Raw genomic sequence first — 22121 nt, 5'->3', positions numbered from 1 at the left:
TTCCTCCTTCCTGGGCCTCGGTTTCCCCATCAATAACATGGGGCCTGGCGGGCACATGGCAGTCCTTCAGTGGGCGTGTCCCGGACCCTGAGCTCACATTCTTGGCCTTGATCCCAAAGGGTCAGATGACCTGCAAGGCCAGGCCTTCTCCCAGCGAGCACGCAGCCCCTGGGAGCAGGGCTGCGCCTGCTCGGAGGTCGTGGCTGCAGAGGCCCTATCGCACGCGCTGCAGCCCAGGTCCCTAACCGTCGACTCTCGCTGGCACCCGCCCCTGGGCGCACCTCGCCGTCTCCCGGCTGCGCACCTCTGAATGCCAGGATTGGTCACCTTGTTCATGGCAGGTTTTGTGGTTATACAGGTGTGTTTTAGCACTGTGGGCCAGCTCGCCCTTGGGCTAGTGCAGAAGTTCCTGGGTCGGGTTGACGGGGGCCTGGTGGGGCTGTGGCCCCAGGGCTTCCTGGGGCCCGTTGCGGCCTGTCTACTGCTCCCCCTGCTTCTCTGCTTTCTTCGAGGGCCTCCAGGCCCGGGGAGAGGGGCCAACCTCCAGGGCCCCCATTTCCCATGCCAGGCCGCCGAGGCCCAGACCACCCTCCCTGGCAGCCCAGGATCAGTGCTGGGCCTCCAACCCTCTCCGGTTTCATTGTGTTTGCCGCTCCTCCTGGAAGCTGCTCGGGCAGGAGGACCGTGGTGGGTGTCCCTGGGGACACGTCTGGTCTCTGAACACAAGGAGGGCTGTTTCCCCTGGGCCTCTGCAGGCAGGGCCTGGCGTGGTCCTGGGCAGGAAGGCATCTCTGTTCTTTTTTTAAAATTTAATTTAATTAATTTATTTTTGGCTGCGTTGGGTCTTCGTTGCTGTGCACGGGCTTTCTCCAGTTGCGGTGAGCAGGGGCTACTCTTGGTTGTGGTGTGCGGGCTTCTCATTGCGGTGGCTTCTCATTGCGGAGCACGAGCTCTAGGTGCGCAGTTGCAGTGTGTGGGCTCAGTAGTTGCAGCACACAGGCTCAGTAGTTGTGGCTTGCAGGCTCAGTAGTTGCGACTTGCGGGCTCTAGAGCACAGGCTCAGTAGTTGTGGTGCACTGGCTTAGTTGCCCCGAGGCTTGTGGGATCTTCCCGGACCAGGGCTCAAACCCGTGTCCCCTGCATTTTCAGGCGGATTCTTAACCCCTGCGCCACCAGGGAAGTCCTGCGCTTCTGTTCTTTAAACACCACGTTTAGTCCTTAGAGAACCAGGCGATTTCCCCGCAACTCCAAGCGGGAACGTCGAGGCTCCGTGGCTGGGAAACTTGCCGAGTCCCACTCCCTGTGTCCAGTCCCAAGCAGGTGTTAGAATCTAGGCTGTCTGACCGGTGGCCCCAGCTGGCTATGCCCTGTGACCTCGGCCAGCTGTCCTCTTGACTTGGCCACAGTGTGGACCTTGGTGCCTGGGGGTTGGTGTTGCCCAGCTCCACCCGCCAGCCCGATCCCAGCTTGCGGCTCTGCTGCTCGGTTTATGGATCGTGAAGGGAATTAGACCCCAGCAGCCTGATGGGATGGAATAACTGAAGTTCATGTGCTCGTGTACAGGTGGGTGTGGAGTCAGATGCCTGATTGTCAAATGAACTGTCCTTTTCCATGGAGAGTTTTAGAAAGTTAGTGCTAGTTGGATTGGTTTATTTATTTGTTGATTATCAGACTTACTGTTTTTTTTTAAGCATTATTGAGATATAATTCACATACCATACAATTTACCCATTTAAAGTGTGTAATTCAGTGTTTTTTTGTATATTCACGGAGTTGTACAGCCATCACCACAGTCAATTTTAGAACATTCTTATCATCCCCAAAAGAAGCCCCATCCCCATTAGCAGTCACTCCCATCTGCCTCCTCAGCCCCTGACAATGACGAACCCACTGTCTGTCTCTGTGGATTTGCCTGTTCTGGACGTTTCATATGAATGGAATCACACACTGTGTGTCCTTCTGTGTCTGGCTTTCTCACTGAGGATCGTGTTCTCAGGGTCTGTTCACGCTGTAGTGAGTATCAGTGCTTCTCTCCTTTTCATGGCCAAATAATATGCCACTGTATGGATGGACCATATATTCTTTATCCATTCACCAGTTGATGGACATTTGGATTGTTTCCACTTTTTAGCTATTAGGAATAATGTTGCTTTGAATATTCACTTACAAGTCTGTGTGTGGACATGTGTTTTCATTTCTCTTGGACAGCTACCCAGGGGTGAATTGCAGGTCACATGGTAACTCCGTGTTTAACTTTTTGAGGACCTGCCAGATTTTTTCCAAAGCAGCTGCCCCATTTTCCATTTCCACCAGGCAAGCATGAGGGTTCTGATTTTTCCATATCCTCACCCACACTTGTCATATTCTGTATTTTTTTATTTTAGCCATCCTGGCGGGTGTGAAGTAGTATCTCATTGTAGCTTTGATTTGCATTTCCTGGTGGTAATGATGTCGAGGGTCTTTTCATGTGCTGATTGACCATTTGTATATCTTCTTTGGAGAAATGTCCGTTCAGATCTTTTGCCCATATTTAATTGGGTTATTTGTCTTCTCATTATTGAGTTGTAAGAATTCTTCATGCATTCAGGATACAAGTCCCTTACTTGATAAATGATTTGTGAGTATTTTCTCCCGTTCTGTGGGTTGTCTTTTTACCTTCTTGGTTGTGTTCTTTGAAGCGCGGCAGTTTTTATTGTAATAAAGTCCAATTTTTCTGTTATTTTTTCTTTTATTTCTTGTGCTTTGGGTGTCTTATTTAAGAGTCCTTTGCCAATTCCAAGGTCGTGAAGATTTGCCCCTATGTTTTCTTCGAAGAATTTTATAATTTTGGCTCTTACATTTAGGTCTATGGTCCATTTTGAGTTAGTTTTTTTATATGGTATGAAGAGGGAGTCCAAGTTCATTCTTTTTCATGTGGACAACCAGTTGTTGCAACACTATTTATTGAAAAGGCTATTCTTTCCCCCACCGTGTAGTCTTGGTGCTGGGTGGGGTCCTGAATAACAATAGTCATAATGATAATTGTTGTTACCGTTTTAAATAGGTATCTTTTTTAGGGCAGTTTCAGATTCACGGCGCAATTGAGAGGAGGATACAGAGTCCCCATACGTGCTTTGCTCCCCTGCGCCCTCAGCCTCGCTCTCTGTCAGCGTCCCCACCAGAGCCGTGCGTTTGCTACATTGATGCCTTGTCCGCGCGTTTGTTACATTGAGTCCCTTGTCTGGGACTCTGATCCCAGGGTCCGTAGTTGACATTCAGGTTCACTCTTGGTGTCATACCTTCTATGGCTTTGGACAAGTGTATAATGGCAAGTATCCGCCATTAACGGTGTCATACAGAATAGTGTCACTGCCCTAAAAAACCTCTGTGCTCCAGCTGTTCATCACTCCACTTCCCCCAAGCCCTGGCAGCCACTGATCTTTTTACTGTCTCCATAGTTTTGCCTTTTTCCAGAATGTCCTATAATTGGAATCATACAGTATATAATCTTTTCAGATTGGCTTTTTCCACTTAGTCACATGTAACATCTTACGGAAAAACCCAAACGAACTTTTTGGCCAACCCAATGTTTACGGGTCCTCCGTGTCTTGTCATGGCTTGACAGCTCATGTCTTTTTAGATCTGAATAACATTCCATTGTCTGGATATATCATGGTTTATCTAACCGTTCACCTACTGAAGGACATCTTGGTTGCTTCCAAGATTGGGCAATTACGAATAAGGCTGCTGTAAACAGCCGTTGCAGACTTTTGTGTGGACATAAGTTTTCGTTCGACTCCTTTGGGTAAATGCCAAGGAGCGTAATTGCTGCAGCGTATGGTAAGAGTATGTTTAGTTTTGTAACCTGCCTTCCGGAGTGGCTGGAGCATTTTGCATTCCCACCAGGAATGAATGAGAGTTCCTGTTGCTCCACATCCTCGCCAGCATTTGGTGGTGTCAGTGTTCTGGATTTGGGCCATTCTTATCTGTGTGTGGTGGTACCTCATTGTGGTTTCGATACGCATTTCCCTGATGATGTGGAGCGTCTTTTCATGTGCTGATTTGCCATCAGTGTATCTTCTTGGGTGAAGTGTCTGTTCAGGTCTTTGGCCCAGTTTTTATGTGGATTGTTCGCTTTCTCATTGTTGAGTTTTAAGGGTTCTTTGTATATTTTGGTTAACAGTTGTTTATGTTTTACAAATATTTTCTCCAAGTCTATGGCTTATATTCTCATTCCCTTGAGGACCCCAAATTTTTGTTTTTAAATAAAAATTCAAAAATTGGAGGCTTGTCCCTTGAGAACCTCTGGCTTTGCTCTCCTGTGCTGCCGACGGTTGTAGTGACGGCCCCACGAAGGGCTCCAAGGCCCAGTGCAGGCTCAGCGGGGCCGAGGCAGAGCTCAGTGGGTGAGCCTGCCCTGGGTTCTGGAAGAGGATTTGGGGCTTTGGCGCCATGTGTTTGCCGTGCCTGACCTAGTAAAACAGTCTCCTTGTACTGAGGGGAAACTGAGGCCCAGAGCAGAGAATGACTTGGCCCATGATGAGTTATCGCCCAGCTTAGTCTAGACCCCGGGTCCCCTGTCCATGTGGGCTGGATGGGGGCGGGTGGCAAATGGACAGGGCTTTGGGGAGGCGACTGGTTGCTGGTGCCCCCAGTCTTGGGCATCTTCCACTTGAGGCGACCCTGGGCTTCTCGTGCTCGCGGTGGGGGTCTGATCGTGGCCCTCCTCCGTGTCCTGGGCTCTGGCCACAGCTCACCTTGCAAAGACCGACCTGCCAAGTCGGGCCTAAAACGTGGATGAGGTGGGTGGCACTGGGTGGATCTGGGCATGCAGGAACGCTGCCGTGCACGCAGCATCTCAGCAGCCCCGAGGCTTCCCCGGGGACTGGAAGTCAATGAAAGCATGTTTTATGAGCTCTTATGACAAGATAAGGTTTGTTTGCTTGTGGCGTTAGGAATAGATGAGCCTGGTGGGTGGGGATCCCTCGCTGGTTTGCCTGGCTCTGAGTGCCGTCCCTGTCTCCGCTGTGGGAAGGTGCGGGAAGGCCTGTCTGGCACGTTGCTGGGAGCCCCGCTCGGCATGTTTTTCCTCCTTCTGTGTCACTGACTTCAAGGCACGTGAATTATTCACCACCAACCGTGGCCACAGCGTGGCCTTCCCCGCCCATGATTCACGCACAGCTCAACGTGGGATCCAAGGGAAGCCTCACCTGACCGCCTGGCCCGGGGCAGGGGGCCTGTGCCTGTGGGGTGTGCGCAGCCCAGGGTGGGTTTTGGACCCTGGGGTGGGCGAAGCTCGGAAGCAGGCAGGTGTGGGGCAGAATGCTGTTTGGGCCCTGGGCAGGGGTCACACCATGGCCCGGGCTCGGAGGGAATGACGCAGGTGTCTCACTGCCGGCGTCTGGGGGCGAGTGACGGTGGGGGAGGCTGGGTGCCTGGGGTGGCCGGCAGGCTGACCGTGTGCTCGCCGCTATGCAGGACGTGGCCCAGTGGAACATCGGGAATCTGCGGACCATCTTGGACATGGTGGAGCGCGAGTGTGGCACCATCATCGAGGGCGTCAACACCCCCTACCTGTACTTCGGCATGTGGAAGACCACCTTCGCCTGGCACACGGAGGACATGGACCTGTACAGCATCAACTACCTGCACTTCGGGGAGCCCAAGTCCTGGTGAGGGGCGGCCGCTGCTGAGTGGGGCAGGGCTGCCCGATGGGTGGGGATGGGGGGGAGGCCTTGCACGTGGCTCCTGGGGCTGCACCTGGGGCTGTCGGGCGGGGCAGGCAGAGTCGGGGTGGGGGGCTCCGCCGGCCCAGCCCCCGCTAGATGAGGGCACACACGCCCCCCAGAAACGTGCTTCCAGATCCCCGGAGCTTGTGGTTTGTGCTCAGAGCACCTTACACTGAACGTGGCTGCTGCCAGGCTTCCGGTAGCGCCTCCCAGGGCCGCGGGCCTGGGGAGCGGGCGGCCTTGTGCCTGAGCCTCCCCTCACCTCCCTCTTGGCCCCCAGATTGGGGGATGGGGTTAGCTGTTTGCAGGGTGTGGGCGGGCATGCTGGGCCCTGCAGGGCACTCTGTGAGCAACGGGTCCCCCAGGCTGGGTCAGATTGCCAAGGTGGTCGTGTTCTGGAATCTCCCAGCTGAGCACTCCCCTGACACGCAGCTTCTGCCGGGGGCCAGCAGGAGGCCGTCTTTGTTCGCTGTGTTTTGTTGGGTTTTTTTTGCGGTATGCGGGCCTCTCACTGCTGTGGCCTCTCCCGTTGCGGAGCACAGGCTCCGGACGCGCAGGCCCAGCGGCCATGGCCCACGGGCCCAGCCGCTCCGCGGCATATGGGATCCTCCCGGACCGGGGCACGAACCCGTGTCCCCTGCATCGGCAGGCGGACTCCCAACCACCGCGCCACCAGGGAGGCCCCTGTTCGCTGTGTTTTCAGCAGAGACTTCTGAGCTGGGGGCTTCGCATCGCCCTGCCTCTCCCCAGCTGTTAGAAGGTTCTGTTGTCACAGTAATCATCGCAGCTCAGGGGAGCAGAGACAGGTGTTCAGCTCAGCCAGTGAACCCTCACCTTTGTATTGGGGGGGGCCACCCAGCAGGGACCCAGGCGGACGCTGGCCAAGGCGCCCCTGCCTTGTCCCAACAGAGAGCTGAGCCCCACGTGGCTGAGCCTGTGCCTGCCGGCCTGGGGGAGGGCCCCCTACCCCCTTAAGTCAACAGGGACATTCTGGGGCCCTTTGCTGCGGAGCGGGAGCAGGCCCTCTGAGCAGCAGACCCGGGTGGGAAGCCAGGTCGCCCTGTCGGCCGTCGGCCGTGTGACCACCCTCTCCTCGCCTCTGCCGTGGACTGAGTGAAGCCCCTGCCCCGCTGTCTGGCAGCGGTTCCCACTCAGATGGGCGGGGAAGGCTGGGGACATGTGTGAGTTTCCCAGGGCTGCTGTAACAAAGGACTGCAGATCTGGTGGCTTTAACTCAGCTCGCATTTATTCTCCGACAGTTCTGGAGCCAGGAGGCTGACTCTGCCTCACGGGGCTAAATCCGGGTGTGGGCAGGGCTGGTCTCTCCGGGGGCTCCAGGGGAGCATCGGTTCCCGCCTTTTCCAGCTTCTAGAGGTGCCACATCCCTGGTTCGCAGCCCCGTCTTCCATCCTCACGGCCAGCAGCGCAGCATCTCCCGTCTCTCTCTGCCTCTGACCCTCCCGCCTCCTCTTATGAGGGACCCTGTGATGACACCGGGCTCCCTGGGGAATCCAGGGTCATCCCTGTCTCAGGGACCTTAACTTAATCCCTTCTGCAAAGTCCCCTTTGCCACATGAGGTGATATGTCCACAGGTCTCGGGATTAGGCCGTGGCCATCTTTGGGGCCGTTATTCTGCTGGCCACAGGCCCTCTGGCCTTCGCGTGGTGCTACTTTGTGTGTTTGCTGGGATCCTGTTACAATTCCACGGGCTTCCTGTTTTCAATCCACTCCTCTCCCTTTTGTGGCCTTCTGTGGCTTTACGTGAGCCCTTGATCATTGGAACCTCTGTGGGGGAGGTATTTGCCTTTGGGGAAAGATTTGGAGAGAGATTGACGTATTTGGTGATGGTGGTTGAACAAAGGCCTGAGCCTCACGCCTGCAGTGTGGTCCTGCGCACCGAGTGGAGGGGTTTCCTGGTCAGGGTGCTGTCCCCAAGCTGCCCGGGAGGCCCCAGTGACTGCGTGGCTGCCCCATCCCTCCCGACTCCTCACGGCAAGGCTGGGCCGGGACTGCATGAAGGCCCCAGTCCAGGCCTTGTGGGAGGGGCCCTTGCTCTGCGCCAGGCCCACACCTGTGGGGTGCAGTAGACCTGCCCCTTCCCTGGGGGCTCTGCCCACCGCTCCGCACAGCAGCGTCCTCCCCGTGGGCCTGGCGGGCTGAGTGCAGGTGAGTGGCCTTCAGGCTCCCCGTGCAGATAGAGCCGCAGGCTGGGGCTGCATGCGTGCGTGTGAGGGTGTGTGTGTGTGTATGTGTGTGTGTGTGTGTGTGTGTGTGTGTGTGTGTGTGTGTGTGTGAGTGAGTGTCCGAGGGTGTGTGTGAGTGTATGTGAGTGTATGTTTCTGCGTATATGTATGTGTGTGTTTGTGTTTGTGTGTATGTGTGTATACAAATGTGTGTCAGTGTATATGAGTGTATGTGAGTGTATACACGTGTGTGTGTCTGAGTATGCATATGAGCATATGTATGTGTGTGTTGTATAAGTGTGTATATGTGTCTCAGGTACCTATGTGTGTGTATGTGAGTGTGTGTTAGGTATCTGTGTGTGTTGTGTGTGTGATGTATATGTGTGTGTATGTTTGTCAGGTATCTGTATGTCTGTATTGTGTATATAAATCTGTGTATATGTGTGGATCAGGTACCAATGTGCAACGAGTGTCAGATATCTGTGTGTGTGTGTGTATTTGTCAGGTACCTGTGTGTGTGTGCGTGCGTGTGTGTGCGCGCGCATGCGCACTGCTGGGCCCAGCTCGCTGGCCTGGGCCGTGTCTCATGGGGTGGGGTGGTGGTGGGAGGGACGTCTGCCCCGGTCTCTGAGTGGCCGTGTCCCAGTCCTGCCCCAGCACGGCTGCCCCGAGGGCCGCTAGATGGCGCTCCCGCCCTTCCCTCTGGCTTGGCTCTGTGGGCTGCTGGAAATTTCCCAGGTTCTTTCATCCTTTTGTAGACTCCTCCGAGCGGCTGTGGCAGTGATATTCCGAAGGCCCCCTGGAAGCAGCAGCAGGGGGTGAGGGAGCCTCTGCCCTTGGGCGGTGGGAACTCTTAGCCCTGGGTTTGGTCAGGGCCGCCCAGCCAGAGGGGTCCGAAGGGGAGAAAACCCACCTTTTCCTTAAAAAAAAAGGAAAGAAAGAAAACAGAAAAAGTAAGCAAGCAGCCTCTGCTGGGTCCCCGCACTTGCTGGGCAAGGAAGGTTGAGCTTTCAGATGCAGGCCTGCCTGGGGATGGGGAGACCTCGGGAGACTGGGGCCCTAGTGTGTTCTCTGGGGACACGTGGCCTGGGGGGGCAGGGAGGAGTGAGCGGCTGGGGGCCTCTTGAGAAGCGGCTGGGATCGAGGGCAGATGGAAGACAGTGGGACTGGGTTTGAGGAATGTCCCCCAGAGACAGGATGCTGGGAACATGAGGACCAGCAGCCCCTGGGTGACAGGGCCGGCGCCTTGCTCTCCTCGCTTGCCTGTCCCCCAGGACAGCCCGCAGCACCCCTGCCCCCTGAGCTGCACCCCTGGTTTGCTCGGGTGGCCCCTGCTGTCCACCCACCACCCGCCTCCCCCTGCCCCACAACCCGATTCCTGAGAGTGCTGGGGAAGCAGCCAGAAGGGTCACATTGACCACAGTGGTGATTCCTTATGGGAAGAACATTCCGGAAGGCACTTGACCTGGATCTTGGTTTCTGGTCCTGAAGGGGTGGGATTGCACGTGGGGGTCCCTCATGATGCCCGAGTGAGGCTGCAGGGGCTCCGCGCCACCTGCCCTGTTGTCCCACCCCTGGTGCCCGGCCAGCTCAGCTGAGCCACCGTGCTGGAGCCCTTCCTGCTCTCTCCCCGGGACTGGGGTGGGGACCCCAGATGTTGGCAGGACACCCCATGCTCGTCCTTCAGAGTGACCACGTGCTGGCCGTGTCTGAGGTTGGTGTCAGTCTTTCCCTGCCAGACTCAGACCCCATGGGGCAGGGCCCTCGGTGTCCCTCCCCTCCACCCAATGTCCCCATCACCAGCAGGGGCCTGGCACAGGGTGGGGATGGACGCTGTCAGGAGACCAGGGTTCTGAGAGCACAGTGACCCCGTAGCCCCTGGGAGCCCCCGTGCACGGAGGTTTACGTTGTGTGGAGGCCACACTCCCTCTTGGGTCACCGTGGACCTCTGCAGGGGTGGGGTGCGGGGGCTGGTTTGGTGTCCTCTTGTCCCTGGGCTGGGGGTGCAGGGAGCCACTCAGGATCCCTGGGAAGGTGGTGCCCCTGCTCCCTGCCTTCCCCTGGGCCCTGTGGGGCGAGGTCTCCGGCAGAGCCGTCCCCACGTCTGTCTCCCGAATCACACCGTGTTCTTGTGTCTGCAGTAGCTTGATCGCAACCATTTCGGGGTATTTCAGTAGCACTTTTTTTTTGGAAAGTGTCAACTTACTCAGGTTTACGGCGTCTTCTGGAGCCTTTCTGGGTCTGTTGCTACTTTGGTGGTGTGATTTGTGTGTCAGAGTGACGCTCACAGCCTTGTGTCGATAAAAGCATGGAATTTGCTCCGAAAGGCCGGCATTGTGCGGCGCTCTCTGGCAGCAAGGCTAAGAATATCCGCAGCACGTGAGGGCTTCAGATCCCTTTAGAGACGGGTATTTAAAATAGACCCAGCCTTGCAGCGGCCCGGACGGTTGGTCATCGAGGCCAGGAGGTCGTGGGCCTGGGGAGGCAGGCAGAGCAGCTCTGCCTGGTTCAGGGTGCCTCCTCCCGCAGGGCCGGGCCTGGGTGCAGGGCACCGGGCTCAGCATCCAGAGGACCCCCTGGAGCCCGTGGGTAGCGCTGGGTCAGCCGTCCCGGGGCTGCTCTGTCTGCCGGGCCTCCCTCGATACCCACCCCTGGTACGGCCCCTTTGGGTCCCTGTGGGCAGCATGTCACCAGGAACTGTATCCATAGATGAGCGTGTGACACACCCACCTGGGGTCGTTTCACGCTGTTGCCCAGAGGCAGGGCTCTATCCACACGCAGCAACTGCCGTGTGCCCACATGCGGGTGGGTGGAGGACATGCCACCAGAGGGCCCCAGGACGGGACAGACAGTGTTCCCCGTGGGGATTGTCTGGGCCGTGACCTTGGCCATCAGGCAGGTCCTGCAGTTGGTTTTCTCTCGGCTTCCCCAGCCCCTCCCACCCTCTGGCTTCTGTTGGCCTGGGTGTCAGGTGCCCCAAGGCGGGGGCAGGGGAGATAGGGTCTCTTGGATTGTGCTCCCACAAAGGGCACGGAGCCCCCCAGGCTCGTGGACGGTCCTGGGGTGTGATGGGTGGATCCCTGAGGGCAGTCGGTGGAGGGGCTGCTGGTGAGGGGGGCGGGGAGCCTTTTCCAGAGCTTCGCTCCCTCCCTGACCTTTAAGAAGCCTGAGCGCTGCACCAGGGTGCATTGAGAATTTCTCCTTTTGATTCCATTGCACCTGCAGTTTTTCTTTGGCATTTTCACTCAGGGGCTTTCACAGGAGAGGGAACGGGCAGGCTTTCTTTTGCTGCCGGGAAACTTGACACCCAGCAGGCAGTCATCTCCGTCTGCACTTGGTACTCCGGAGGTGTGCCTGCGCGTGTGTGAGTGTGTGTGCGTGCGTGGGCATGGGTATGTGTGTGTGTGCGCACGTGCACGTTTGAGGGCATGTGCTCCCTGCCGTGGGGCACAGGAGGGGCGTGAGCTGGTGTGCAGATGTGGCCCAGCTCCTGTGTTTCCTGCTCTCTCTCTCTGGCTGCAGCTTGGGAGAGAGGCTGGGTGTGCTGGGCTCAGGATTCAGGGGTCTATTGCTCCTTTGGGGGCGGGGTGGGGCTGCTGGGCTGCTCCCTTCCCCCTTGATGGGCACCCTCCCAGCCCCTCGGGACCTCCCTGCAGGCCCACCCCAGGCGGCTTCAGCCCACTGCCCAGATGTGCTCCCTGTCGGTGTTGAATAGTCACCCCAGTGAGCCCCAGGGGACAGGTGCCTCCCGCCCTCCTCCCGGCCACAGGCTCCCTGGCTCTGGCTACAGGTGGCACTGCTGGACCACAATGCCAGGCGGCCGCCAGGGCCTCTGCTTTGTCCCTGGTGGCAGAATTGGGAATTCTGGTGATTGATGGAGCCGAGCAAAGCGACCGCAGGCAGCAGCTCCGAAGGCCCGTGGTGGAGAGCGCTGGTGACTCCCGGAGGAGGTCCCTGGGTGACCTCGTGGCTTCTGAGAGCCTGGCACGGCAGGGAGCAGGGGCCATTCCCTGACTCAGGTGCGGCCCCGCCTTGCCCCACGGTGGCGGGAGGGCTGGCTGGGCACCATCTGGAGTGGAGATTGGTAGGAGTGTGACGGCTGCACAGATTGGCTTTGGTAACTTAGCTTCCCAGCACTGCGCCCCATCCTTGTACAGGATGCCAGCGTGAGATAGAGGCGCTGCCTCCTTTCCTCCTGGGTCTCTGGGGAGAGAGGCGCCGCAGCTCAGCCAAGCAGCTTCGCTCAGCAGCTCCACATGGCCGCAGCACCTGGGGGGCCAGGGGAAGAGACCCACCGGGATGATGCAGGGAGTCTCGGTGTGTACCTTGTGAACACACTGGGGAAACCAGCAGGCTCCTGCTTCCTCTGCCCTGCCTCCTGGGCCATGGTGACCAGAAATCCAGCAACAAAAAGAATGTTTTTGAGCAGAGAGCTCTTCCTGAGAGCAGACTGCCAGAGAGAGAGTAGAGAGGTGTTAGGACCCCTGTTTATTAAAAGACAACAGATAGGTGGCAGGGTCCTGCTGTCCAAGGCCCCAAGCTTTCTTGAATCTGTTTGCGGAGATACTGGACCTAGCAGCCCTGGCGGAGTCTGTCCTCAGTCCACGCAGCCTTGCCTGAAGCTGCTTGTCGGAGGTTTTATGATGGCGGTGGTCGTGTCTCTGCAGAAGGATCCTCCTTCTGAGAGAAGATGGCTGTTGTCCTAAACAGCACGACCAGCCGAGGCCTGTCTTCCCGGCTCGTGGGTCCTTGGTCCGGAGCTCGCTGTGCACTGACTGTTTGACGCAAAGGGCTGTGGGCAGCAGGGGGCGCCTTCTCCGTCACCTCTTTTGATGGTGGCTCTGGCCACAGCAGCAGGCCTGCTTGTCGTTTATTCCCTGTGTGCCTGACCCGTGTGCCCACTGCCTCCTTCCAGGGTGCATGGTGACCTTGGCGTTAGGGTGACCAGCGCAACTTTCCTAGCTTTGGAGCCGGAAGCCTCGCATCCTGGAAACCCTCTCAGACCCGGGGGGACCTCGGTGCTGGGTCACCCTGGAGTGTGCACGCTTGTGCACTCGAGTTGCGTGTGTGGCAGCATACATGCATGCATCTAGTCAGGAAAGGACAGTGTGTCCCCTCACTCAGGCAGTTCGTGAGTCTGGCCTCCACAGGGTCCCGCCCACCACCCCCGGGGACCATGCCCAGAAGACTGGAGACCTGGCGTTCTGCGAGGTGACCTAGAGCCCCTGCTGGGAGCTGTCTCTTCCAGCTGGGCTTTGCAGCCGCGCACACACCCTGGAGCTCAGCAGCACGGGGATGCTGGCGCAGCACTGGGAGAAGTGGTTTAGCACATGCCCAGGAGGGCCTGAGCACCCGGGGGCTTATGGCAAGCACAGCCGTGTTACTACCCCCCCACCCCGGGACCCCTCCCCGCCCTCCTCATAGAGCCCTCGGTCCGCTCTTGTCGGGACCACACTGTCGTCCCCGATGCCAACAGCCCAGCCTTTCTGCTTGTCAGGATTGTGCCGGAAATCTGAAACCGGAAGCTGGCTTTGGCATTTGAAAATGAACTCCTGATGCTGGAGTCTCAAATTGGGGCATCGTGTCATCAGGCTACGAGGATAGGATGGCATCATTAATTAACCTGGCGGGTGCGACAACAGGCAACTTCAGAGGATTTTTGTGCAGCGTGACACAGCATGGTTTGAACCACAGATCAGCCCAAACATCTGACTGCTTCTTGCCAGCCTCGCCTGCACTAAACTCAGTAGCCTGGTGCTGCCCCAGCAAAGCCAGACAGTTGCGTCAGGTGACAACCTGTGCTGCGTGCAGCTCGGGGCAGATCGTAGACCTGGGAATCCCAGTGCTCCCCCAGGGGCTCCCGCTCACCGGGCAGCAGGGTCCGTTCCGCAGGCTGCCTCCTTGAATCTCGCAGTGCTGGCGGGGACAGGCACAGTTGGTGTTCGTTCAGGGAGTGCAAAGTGATTTTAACATCACGCTCGGCAGAGGAAGGTCAGCCTTCTGCGAAGGAAAATCTCACCATATGCTCTCCTCCAGAGCTGATGAGGCTGAGTGGGGGGATCTGCTGATATTCCCAATGATCTCATGCCTTGCCGTGAGCCTGGGCAGCCGGGCAGCAGTGCAGCTGATGGATTTGGAAATTGGCTTCTTGGTGAGCAGGGGTGGGAGGGTTCATGACGGAGGGTGCCTGGTGCAAACGGTCCACTGTTTCCTTGTTCCTTCTGTGTTTGTCACAGGCTGGTCTGTTTATCCACTGTTTTGGTGGTGTACTCCCTCTCTCTCTTTTTGAAAGAGTTTATTTTTCAGAACTGTTTTAGATTTTACAGCAAAACTGAGAAGACAGTACAGAGAGTTCCCATGCACCCCACACCCAGCCTCCTTATTAGTTTACATGAGGCTGGGACATTTGTTGCAGTTAATGAACCTTATGGGTACATTCTTGTTGACTAGGGTCCTGCTTCATTCAGTTTGCCTTGTTTGTCCCTGGTGTCCCCTTCTGTCCCAGGACCCTGGCCAGGTCCCCTGTGACATTCAGGCATCCCATCTCCTCGGGCTTCTCTGGGCTGTGATGGTTCCTCAGACTTTCCTTGTTCTTTTTAATTTTTTAAAATTTATTTTATTGAAGTATGGTTGATTTACAATGTTGTGTTACTTTCTGCTGTATAGCAAAGTGATTCAGTTATACATATATATGTTCTTTTTCATATTCTTTTCCACTATGGTGTATCACAGGGTATTGAATATAGTTCCCTGTGCTATAGAGTAGGACCTTGTTGTTTATCCATTCTATATGTAATAGTTTGCATCTGCTAACCCCAAACTCCCAATCTTTCCCTCCCCGCCCCCACCCACCCCCGGCAGCCACCAGTCTGTTCTCTATGTCTGTGAGTCTGTTTTTGTTTCACAGATAAGTTCATTTGTGTCGTATTTTAGATTCCACATACAAGTGATAGCATATGGTATGTCTTTATCTTTCTGACTTACTTAACTTGGTATGATAATGTCTAGTTGCATCCATGTTGCTGAAAATGACATTATTTCATTCTTTTGTATGGCTGAGTAATATTCCATTGTGTATATGTACCACATCTTCTTTATCCATTCATCTGTCGATGGATATTCAGATTGTTTCCATGTCCTGGCTATTGTGAATAGTGCTGCTATGAACATAGGGGTGCATGTATCTTTTTGAATTAGAGTTTTCTCTGGATATATGCCCAGGAGTGGGATTGCAGGATCATATGGTAGTTCTACTTTTAGTTTTTTGAGGAACCTCCATACTGTTTTCCATAGTGACTGCACCAGTTTACATTCCCACCAACTGTGTAGGAGGGTTCCCAGACTTTCCTTGTTCTTGATGCCCTTGATGGGTTTGAGGAGGACTGTGGTCAGAGATTTTGTAGAATCTTCCTCAGTGGGAACTTGTCTGGTGTTTTTCTCCCACAGCTGGGGCTCTGGGTGCCGGGAGGAGGACCACGCATGAGGGGCCATCTCGTCCATTGTCTTGGGGTGCCTGCCGTCAACAGGGCTCATCACTGCTGGTGTCGACCTCGGTCCCCTGGCTGAGGTCGTGCTGCTCAGGTGTCTCTACTGGAAAGTCACACCTCCCCCCTTTCTGTATTGTCCTCTTTGGAGTGTACTCTTTCTTTCTTTTTTTTTTTTTTAATACTTCAAATTAAAAGGAAAGAGAATAATGAACAGAACAGCCCAGTACCCAAATCGGACAGATGTGGACGATCTGGCGTCCTTCTGTCAGACAGTTTTGATCTCTTTGTTCCTCCCTCCAGCTGGGCAGTCTTAGTTCTCCACTGCTGCATAGCTGATCCCGTAGACAGATGGCTTGAGGTGACCGGCTTTCAGCACCCCCACATGGGCCTGCCAGGGCCTCGGTTTACGGCCTCAGAGGCAGAGTCGAGTGTCGGCGGGCCGGACCCATACCCGGAGCTCTGGGGAAGGTCCATTTGGTACCGAGGGTCCCCTCATACTTGGCCCCTCTGACTTAGGGACCGATGCCTTTCCAGGGCCCACCAGATTAGGTCAGGCCCACCCACCAATTATAGGATCTGCTGATTTGGGGCCTTAATTATAACAGCCAGATCCCCTCCCAGCAGCACCAAGAGGGATGTTGGAATGACCGAGAGCAGGGATGTGAGCCTCAGGGGCACCTGAGGACTATGTCTGTCATGGTGTGTTCCCTTTTCAGTAAATGTTTTTATCCTAAGACGTTACATGGTACAGAAAAATACGTGAAATATTGTACGTGGCCAAAAGATGGATACATACATACAGTTTATCGAATGACTCTCCAGTCAACGCTGCTGAGAAATGAACCCCCTCGTTTTCTGTCCTGGGCCCCCTTCCTTTGCGGCCCTGTTCCCCCAACCCCGCAGAGCTGGGACCGTCCTCCTGCTTCTGATGGCCCGTGTGTTACTGCTTCTCTGGGCCGTTTTCTTTGTGTGTCTGTGTCTCTGGGAGACACGGCTGAGTGATGGCTGGGTTTGAACCCCACGCACACGGACTGATTTGTCTCTTGCGTTTCTGCTCTGTCTGCGAGGAGGATTCGTCCCTGCCGTGTGTGGTGATAGTTTATCCATTTTCACGCTGCAGCGTTTTCTGTTGTGTGACCACGCCTCCACCTGTTTATCTGTTCCACTGTTGGTGGACATTTGGGCTGTTTCCAGTTTGGGGCTGGGGCAAACATCGTGTCGTCTTTTACCTGCTGCTCGTGTAAGAATCTGTCACTGTACGTGACAGTGTGACAATGTGAGAAGACATAGTGGTAGCAGTGGCCACGTTCCGATGCTTCTTGTGTGCCAGGCTATGCTTGGAGTGACTCCTGGTCTCGCCCACTGCCCCACGCCGTCCTCCTTCACACGTGGGACCAGATTGGCGAGACCGTGGTTTGAGACCGCAGAGCTGGGGAGTGGTAGGGCTGGGCCCAGGCTACGGGTGTGAGCCTGCATTCCTAACCACTGCTCCGCCCTGCCCCTCGGAGTGTCCTCCTGCAAATCAGAAGGGGCGGCGGGTTCTGGGAGTGCGTGCCCAGGCAGGCGCTCCCCCGTGGGGACAGGGGGCGTCCCAGTTGGCAAAGGTGGACTGAGCTTGCAGGCGTGGGAGAGGGTGGACCCTTTTCTTAGAGTCCCCAAAACATCACTGAGCGAAGCCCTGCTGAGCTGAAATCAAAGCCGGCAGGTTCTTGTGGGAGATGGAGGAGATGCTGCACAAACCCAGGGACCCAGGCCACCAGAGGCTCAGCCACCTTCAGTGCACGGCTTCTGAGGTCACCCTGGGCGTAGGCGTCTAGGTGGGGCAGGGGGAGGCCGTTTTCCCGAAACTTTGATGGGCGGGCCAGGGAGGCAGGTCCGTGGCTTCTGCCCACATCTCATTGGCCAGCGCCAGGTCACGTGGCCACACCTTCCAGCACGGGAGCCTGGGAAACGTAGTCTGACTGCGTGTACGGGGGCAGAGGGCTGGAAAGGGGCAGGTGAGCCGTAGCTTTGCTACCATGGACGAAGGTGGCTTCAAGGTTGTAGAAGGAGATGGGTCAGCTCAAACCCTGGCCAAGTGCCCGCTCTGGACCCAGCGTGAACCACTCCAGGGCAGACACCGTGTGTCAGGGCAGGAGCTTATGGTGTGCCCCCCGAGTGGGCATGGAGGGCCATGTGGGTGGCACGCGGCAGCGGGACCCCTGAGATGGAGGCAGGGAAGGCGCTGGGCTGAGACCTGTGGGAGGAGAGGCAGCAGGGCAGCCCATGGAGGGCTCCGCTGGAGGGCAGGTGGCCAGGCCAGGAGCAGGGAGACGCGAGTTACTCCACCGTTCCAGGGGGATGTTAGCCGCGGGAGGGAAGGTCCAGGGCATGGGTGTGGGAGCCCTGGGCAGGCAGGTCGGGGTAGCCCTCGCTGCCTGGGCAGGCCAGCCTGCCTCTGTGGGCGCAGTCATCTCCTGTCTGTGTGTTACTTGTGGCCGCAGGCGTGGCTGGCCTGTCACACAGCCTGCTGGCTTGGTCTGGCAGGAGCAGATGGCCCTTAATTTTGGAGTCTTTTGTTCAAAGTGGGCGCTTTGGGGTTGGAACGATATAGCGCTCTGCTGGCTCAGGCCGCTTGCGAGACTGCAGGACTTTTGCTTTAGGGCAGCAGGAGCCAAACCAGCCCCCCCCCTGGCGTTCCTGGTTCCAGTCTGGAGCGCCAGGCCGGTCGCCAGAATCCTTCCCCATCCCACCGCTCTAAGAAACTGTCAGTTCTTCTGAGAGAAGTGGCTTTGCCGGGCATTGTTCCCATCTTGAGATCCTCCCACTGGCTGTGTTTGGATGAGGGGTTGCTTGAAGCATCGGGGGTCTGTGGCCAATGCGGTCCTGGCCTGGAGTCACTCACCCTCCCCATCGTTCTGTAGATTCCTGCTCTGTGTGCAGGGTCTGGTTTCCATGGCAGATCTCTCCCGTATTGGAGAGGTTGCTGTCGGCTGATTTCAGCTCCCCAGAAGGGAGATTCCTGCAAATCTGTGAGTTGAGGGAGTCTTTGTTAGCTTTGCTTCAAAATCTGGCTAAGGCTGTGTTTTCCTCTCACGTGGGCACGGCAGCGGGAGCTGGGGAGCGGGGACCAGCAGGCTCATCCCCGGGATGAGACGTGCTGAAGGCCCTCTTGCAGCAGCTCCCCTCCAGCTTGGTCTGTTTGCTCTCCCCTGCTTAACCTATGTGTGAGCTTAACCCTTCTCAAAGCACCAGGGCCCAGAGCCACCCCGAGAGTGACCCCGAGGGCCCTGTGCCCTTCACCTTTTGGGCAGTCAGCTGAGACCCTGATGGTCTTACACGCGGAGACTGGAACTGCTGGTCACGGGACCTGCTTGTAAAGATGCCGTCACCTGAATGCTCTCCAGAGCCAGTCCCATAGCTAAGGGGCAAGTCACGGTCACCCAGGGCCCCCTCTGGTGGGGCAGGGAGAGTTCCGGGCCTGTCCTCCCAATCGCCGGGGGCCTCCATTGTCAATGTGTGTCCACATGAGGTTCAGCGGCCTCACGCATCTGTGGGTGTGCATGCTGATGAGCACAAAAGCATCAAGGACACGGGAAGTGATTTGATAGGCCTGGCGCCTCCCCGCACTGAAGCTGCCCCGGCTCTCTCAGCCCGAGGGCAGACCTGGACTCCCAGCCACCCTCCCCAGCTCCCCGCAGCTAGCCTCCATGTCCCGGCGTGGCCCCTGCTGTTTAAGTCTTGCTCGTGCACTCTCAGCGGACCACCCTCTGTTCTTTCCTGTTCCCGCCCTCCTGTGTGTTTCAGCAGAAATAAATCGGGGGCGGGGGAGCATAAGCAGGCCGTGGGTCCTGGGCGAAATGGGAGCTGCCTGCCCTTTAACTTACAGGTGGAAATTGAGGCCAGTTCGACGAGGGGGAAGTAGCGGTGGCTTTACCAGCAGCACCGGGCGCTCCCAGCACTGCATCCCCACAAATCGACCCCCTGCACGCAACCCCCCCACCCCCCCGCTGGCAGCACAAGGCCCTTCCCCAGCTCCCACTAGAGGCTGCGTTGATTATGTTGATGGGCGCCTGCCTTTTTAAAAAAATTTATTCATTTATTTATTTTTGGCTGCATTGGGTCCTCGTTGCTGCGCGCGGGCCTTCTCTAGTTGTGGCGAGCGGGGGCTACTCTTCGTTGTGGTGCGGTGGCTTCTCCTGTTGCGGAGCGCGGGCTCGAGGCACGTGGGCTTCAGTAGTTGTGGCTCGCGGGCTTAGTTGGTCCGCGGCATGTGGGAACTTCCTGGACCAGGGCTCGAACCCGTGTCCCCCGCGTTGGCAGGCGGGTTCCCAACCTCTGCGCCACCAGGGAAGCCCCCGCCTGCCTTTTAAAACCTCACCTGAGAAGGACCCCCCACAGCTTCAAAAGCAACGTCAAAACCCAGCCCACAAGTGACTTGGCATTTTCGGTCCTGTCTATAACAAAAAGAATTCATGGGCCTGAAATAAACCCGGGCCAGGGATCAGGTACCTCCACTTCAGCATTTAATTGCAGCTCAACACTGCTCACCTTGTAAAGTCTGTTCCTTAATTAAAGTGGGCTTATGGGCTCCCGTGAACCGGGCCCTAGAGCTGGGGGGCCTTCAGGATGCTCACCCACTCCGTTTCCCTGGGAACCTCGGGGAGGTGGGGGCAGCCTGCGGGCGAGCAAGCGTGGAGCCCAGGGCGCGTCCCCACTTCCCCAGCCCCCTGAGAAGCCTGGGCGGCCCCTTTGGCTGCAGAGCTCCTGGTCCTGCCAGCAGGCTGGTCCTTTGGCATCCCCGTCAGCCGGCATCCCCATCTGAGACGCCCCATTTTCTCTGAGTGGATGCTCCCTGAACTTTGTTTATCTCTTGCACGTTTCAGTAAAAATGTCATTACTTGAAATCATTGACACTGCTGGTGTGAGATACCAAATTCCATCACCTATTGTCCTGTAAAACGATCCATTAAAGATAAAACCACCGCAGCTCAATAAGGTTCTATCCTAGAGACAAGCCACCCTGGTCCTGGGCTGATCCTATCTCCCCAGCAAGTGTTTGTATCTGTCACATAAAGGGCCCCGGCACTTGGATAAATGAGGGAGGCGGCCCCCTGTGGAACAGCCTCCTCGGAGGGTGAGATGGGATTTCCTGATAGAAACAGGGCAGGCATCCTTTTGCTGTCAGGCAGTTTCAGTCGCTCTCAGGGAGGGAGCCATGCCACCCAGGTCGAGCTCCTTTGTGCAGTGGTGGCCAGATGGGGGTGCACGGGGTGGGGGGGGACGCGGAGGGGACCCACCCCACCAGGCTGGATTGCTCTCCTGAGTATTTAGGGAAGGGCTCAGTCTCCCCTCCTTCCCCCGGGCCAGGTGCCCTGCAGCCTCCCCTCCCCGGCAAACTGGGCAGGTGACAGCTCTTCTTCCTCCCCTCCCAGTGGGGCAGGGGACTGCGGGATATCTCGGTGGTTCCAGGGCTGTCCTGCCTGGCGTTTGGACCTGCTCCCTCGTGTTTCAAGGGCGAGCCTGTCTGCTTTTTCTAACATCTTTTATTTCTCCAGCCTGGTACCGGGTGACCACTCGTCCCCCTTTGACCCTGCCGTCAGCATGACTGTTAGTAGTCCGTCTTTCACGTTTGAACTGTCATGATGAGGCCTGCTCGTACCTGACAAACTAGTCTTGCCACGTGTGTACCTGGAGTCACCCGGCGATGTCACGGTCACACCTGTTACCTCCTTTACTGAAAGATGTGGGCAGGGGCAAGGGGGCTTTTTGCTGTACAGGCACGCCTTGTTTTATTGTGCTTCTTAGATGCTTCATTTTTTACAAATTGAAGGTTTGTGGCAACCCTGCCTTGTCAGATGATGGTTAGCACTTTATAGCAGTAAAGCATTTTAAAATTAAGGTATATGCACTATTTTTTTAGACATAATGCTGTTATTGCACACTGTTAGACTATGGTACAGTACAGTACCGTGAACGTAACTTTTTTTATGCACTGGGAAACCAAAAACTTAGTGTGACTCGCTTTATTGTGGTATTCGCTTTATTGCGGTGGTCTGGAACTGAGCCCGCCACAACTCCGAGGCCTGCCTGTATTTGTTGCCCTGTCCTACTCCAGACAGAGACACCGAGGGGCTGCATCTCCTGGCGGTGTCAGCCTCCCGGAGAGCACTTCCGTCTCTGGACCAAACTCTGCGATTCTGTCAGTGGCCAGTACATGCCCAGGTTTATGTTTGCCTTTGTTTGTGGTGAGGAATTCCTGCCTCTGGACCGCTAGACAAGGGATAGGGTTCACCTTAGTGGGTTTTATAGTCTTCTGTGAATGTCTTTCTGGTGCAGAGGAAGCCTGGCTGTCTGTTGATTTTTTTTTTTTATTCTGCATCCTCGCTGGACGGTTTAGTTCTTAATTCACCAGCTCATTCTCTTAGTTTTCCCTGGTAGAAGGTTATATTACTTGCCATGAAAAAGTTTGTCTCTCCCTTTTGATTGTTACTCCCCTTATATCTTTTTCTTGACTTATTACACTGGCTAGTGTCTTCAGCGCGGTGCTGTGGATTGCCTTGCCCCCAACTTTCCAGAGTACCTCTCCTGCCTCACATTGAACTGTGACCGTGGGAAGGTCCCTCCTAGTCCTGGATGGCTAAGAATTTTTTTTAAATATATTTCTTTTAAAAAAAAAGTTTTTAAAAAAATTTATTATCTTTGGCTGCTTTGGGTCTTCATTGCTGTGCGTGGGCTGTCTCTAGTTGTGGCTTGCAGGCTC

At 56.2% G+C, this 22121-nt stretch overlaps 1 protein-coding gene across 5 annotated transcripts in view; it reads left to right on the top strand.

The window, feature by feature from the left end:
• KDM4B (lysine demethylase 4B) overlaps nt 1-22121 on the top strand; it is a 140156-nt gene that overhangs the window by 49260 nt on the left and 68775 nt on the right. For all 5 annotated transcript variants that reach the window (XM_060094405.1, XM_060094404.1, XM_060094403.1 and 2 more), the window contains exon 6: nt 5458-5651. In XM_060094405.1, coding sequence (XP_059950388.1) covers nt 5458-5651 — 194 coding nt within the window. The remainder of the gene's footprint in view (nt 1-5457; nt 5652-22121) is intronic.

The sequence above is a fragment of the Mesoplodon densirostris genome, chromosome 3 (genome assembly GCF_025265405.1).
Source record: "Mesoplodon densirostris isolate mMesDen1 chromosome 3, mMesDen1 primary haplotype, whole genome shotgun sequence".
Taxonomy (NCBI): Eukaryota; Metazoa; Chordata; class Mammalia; order Artiodactyla; family Ziphiidae; genus Mesoplodon; species Mesoplodon densirostris.
The sequence above is the reverse complement of the archived record's forward strand: the minus strand, read 5'-3'. Positions and strand labels throughout refer to the sequence as shown.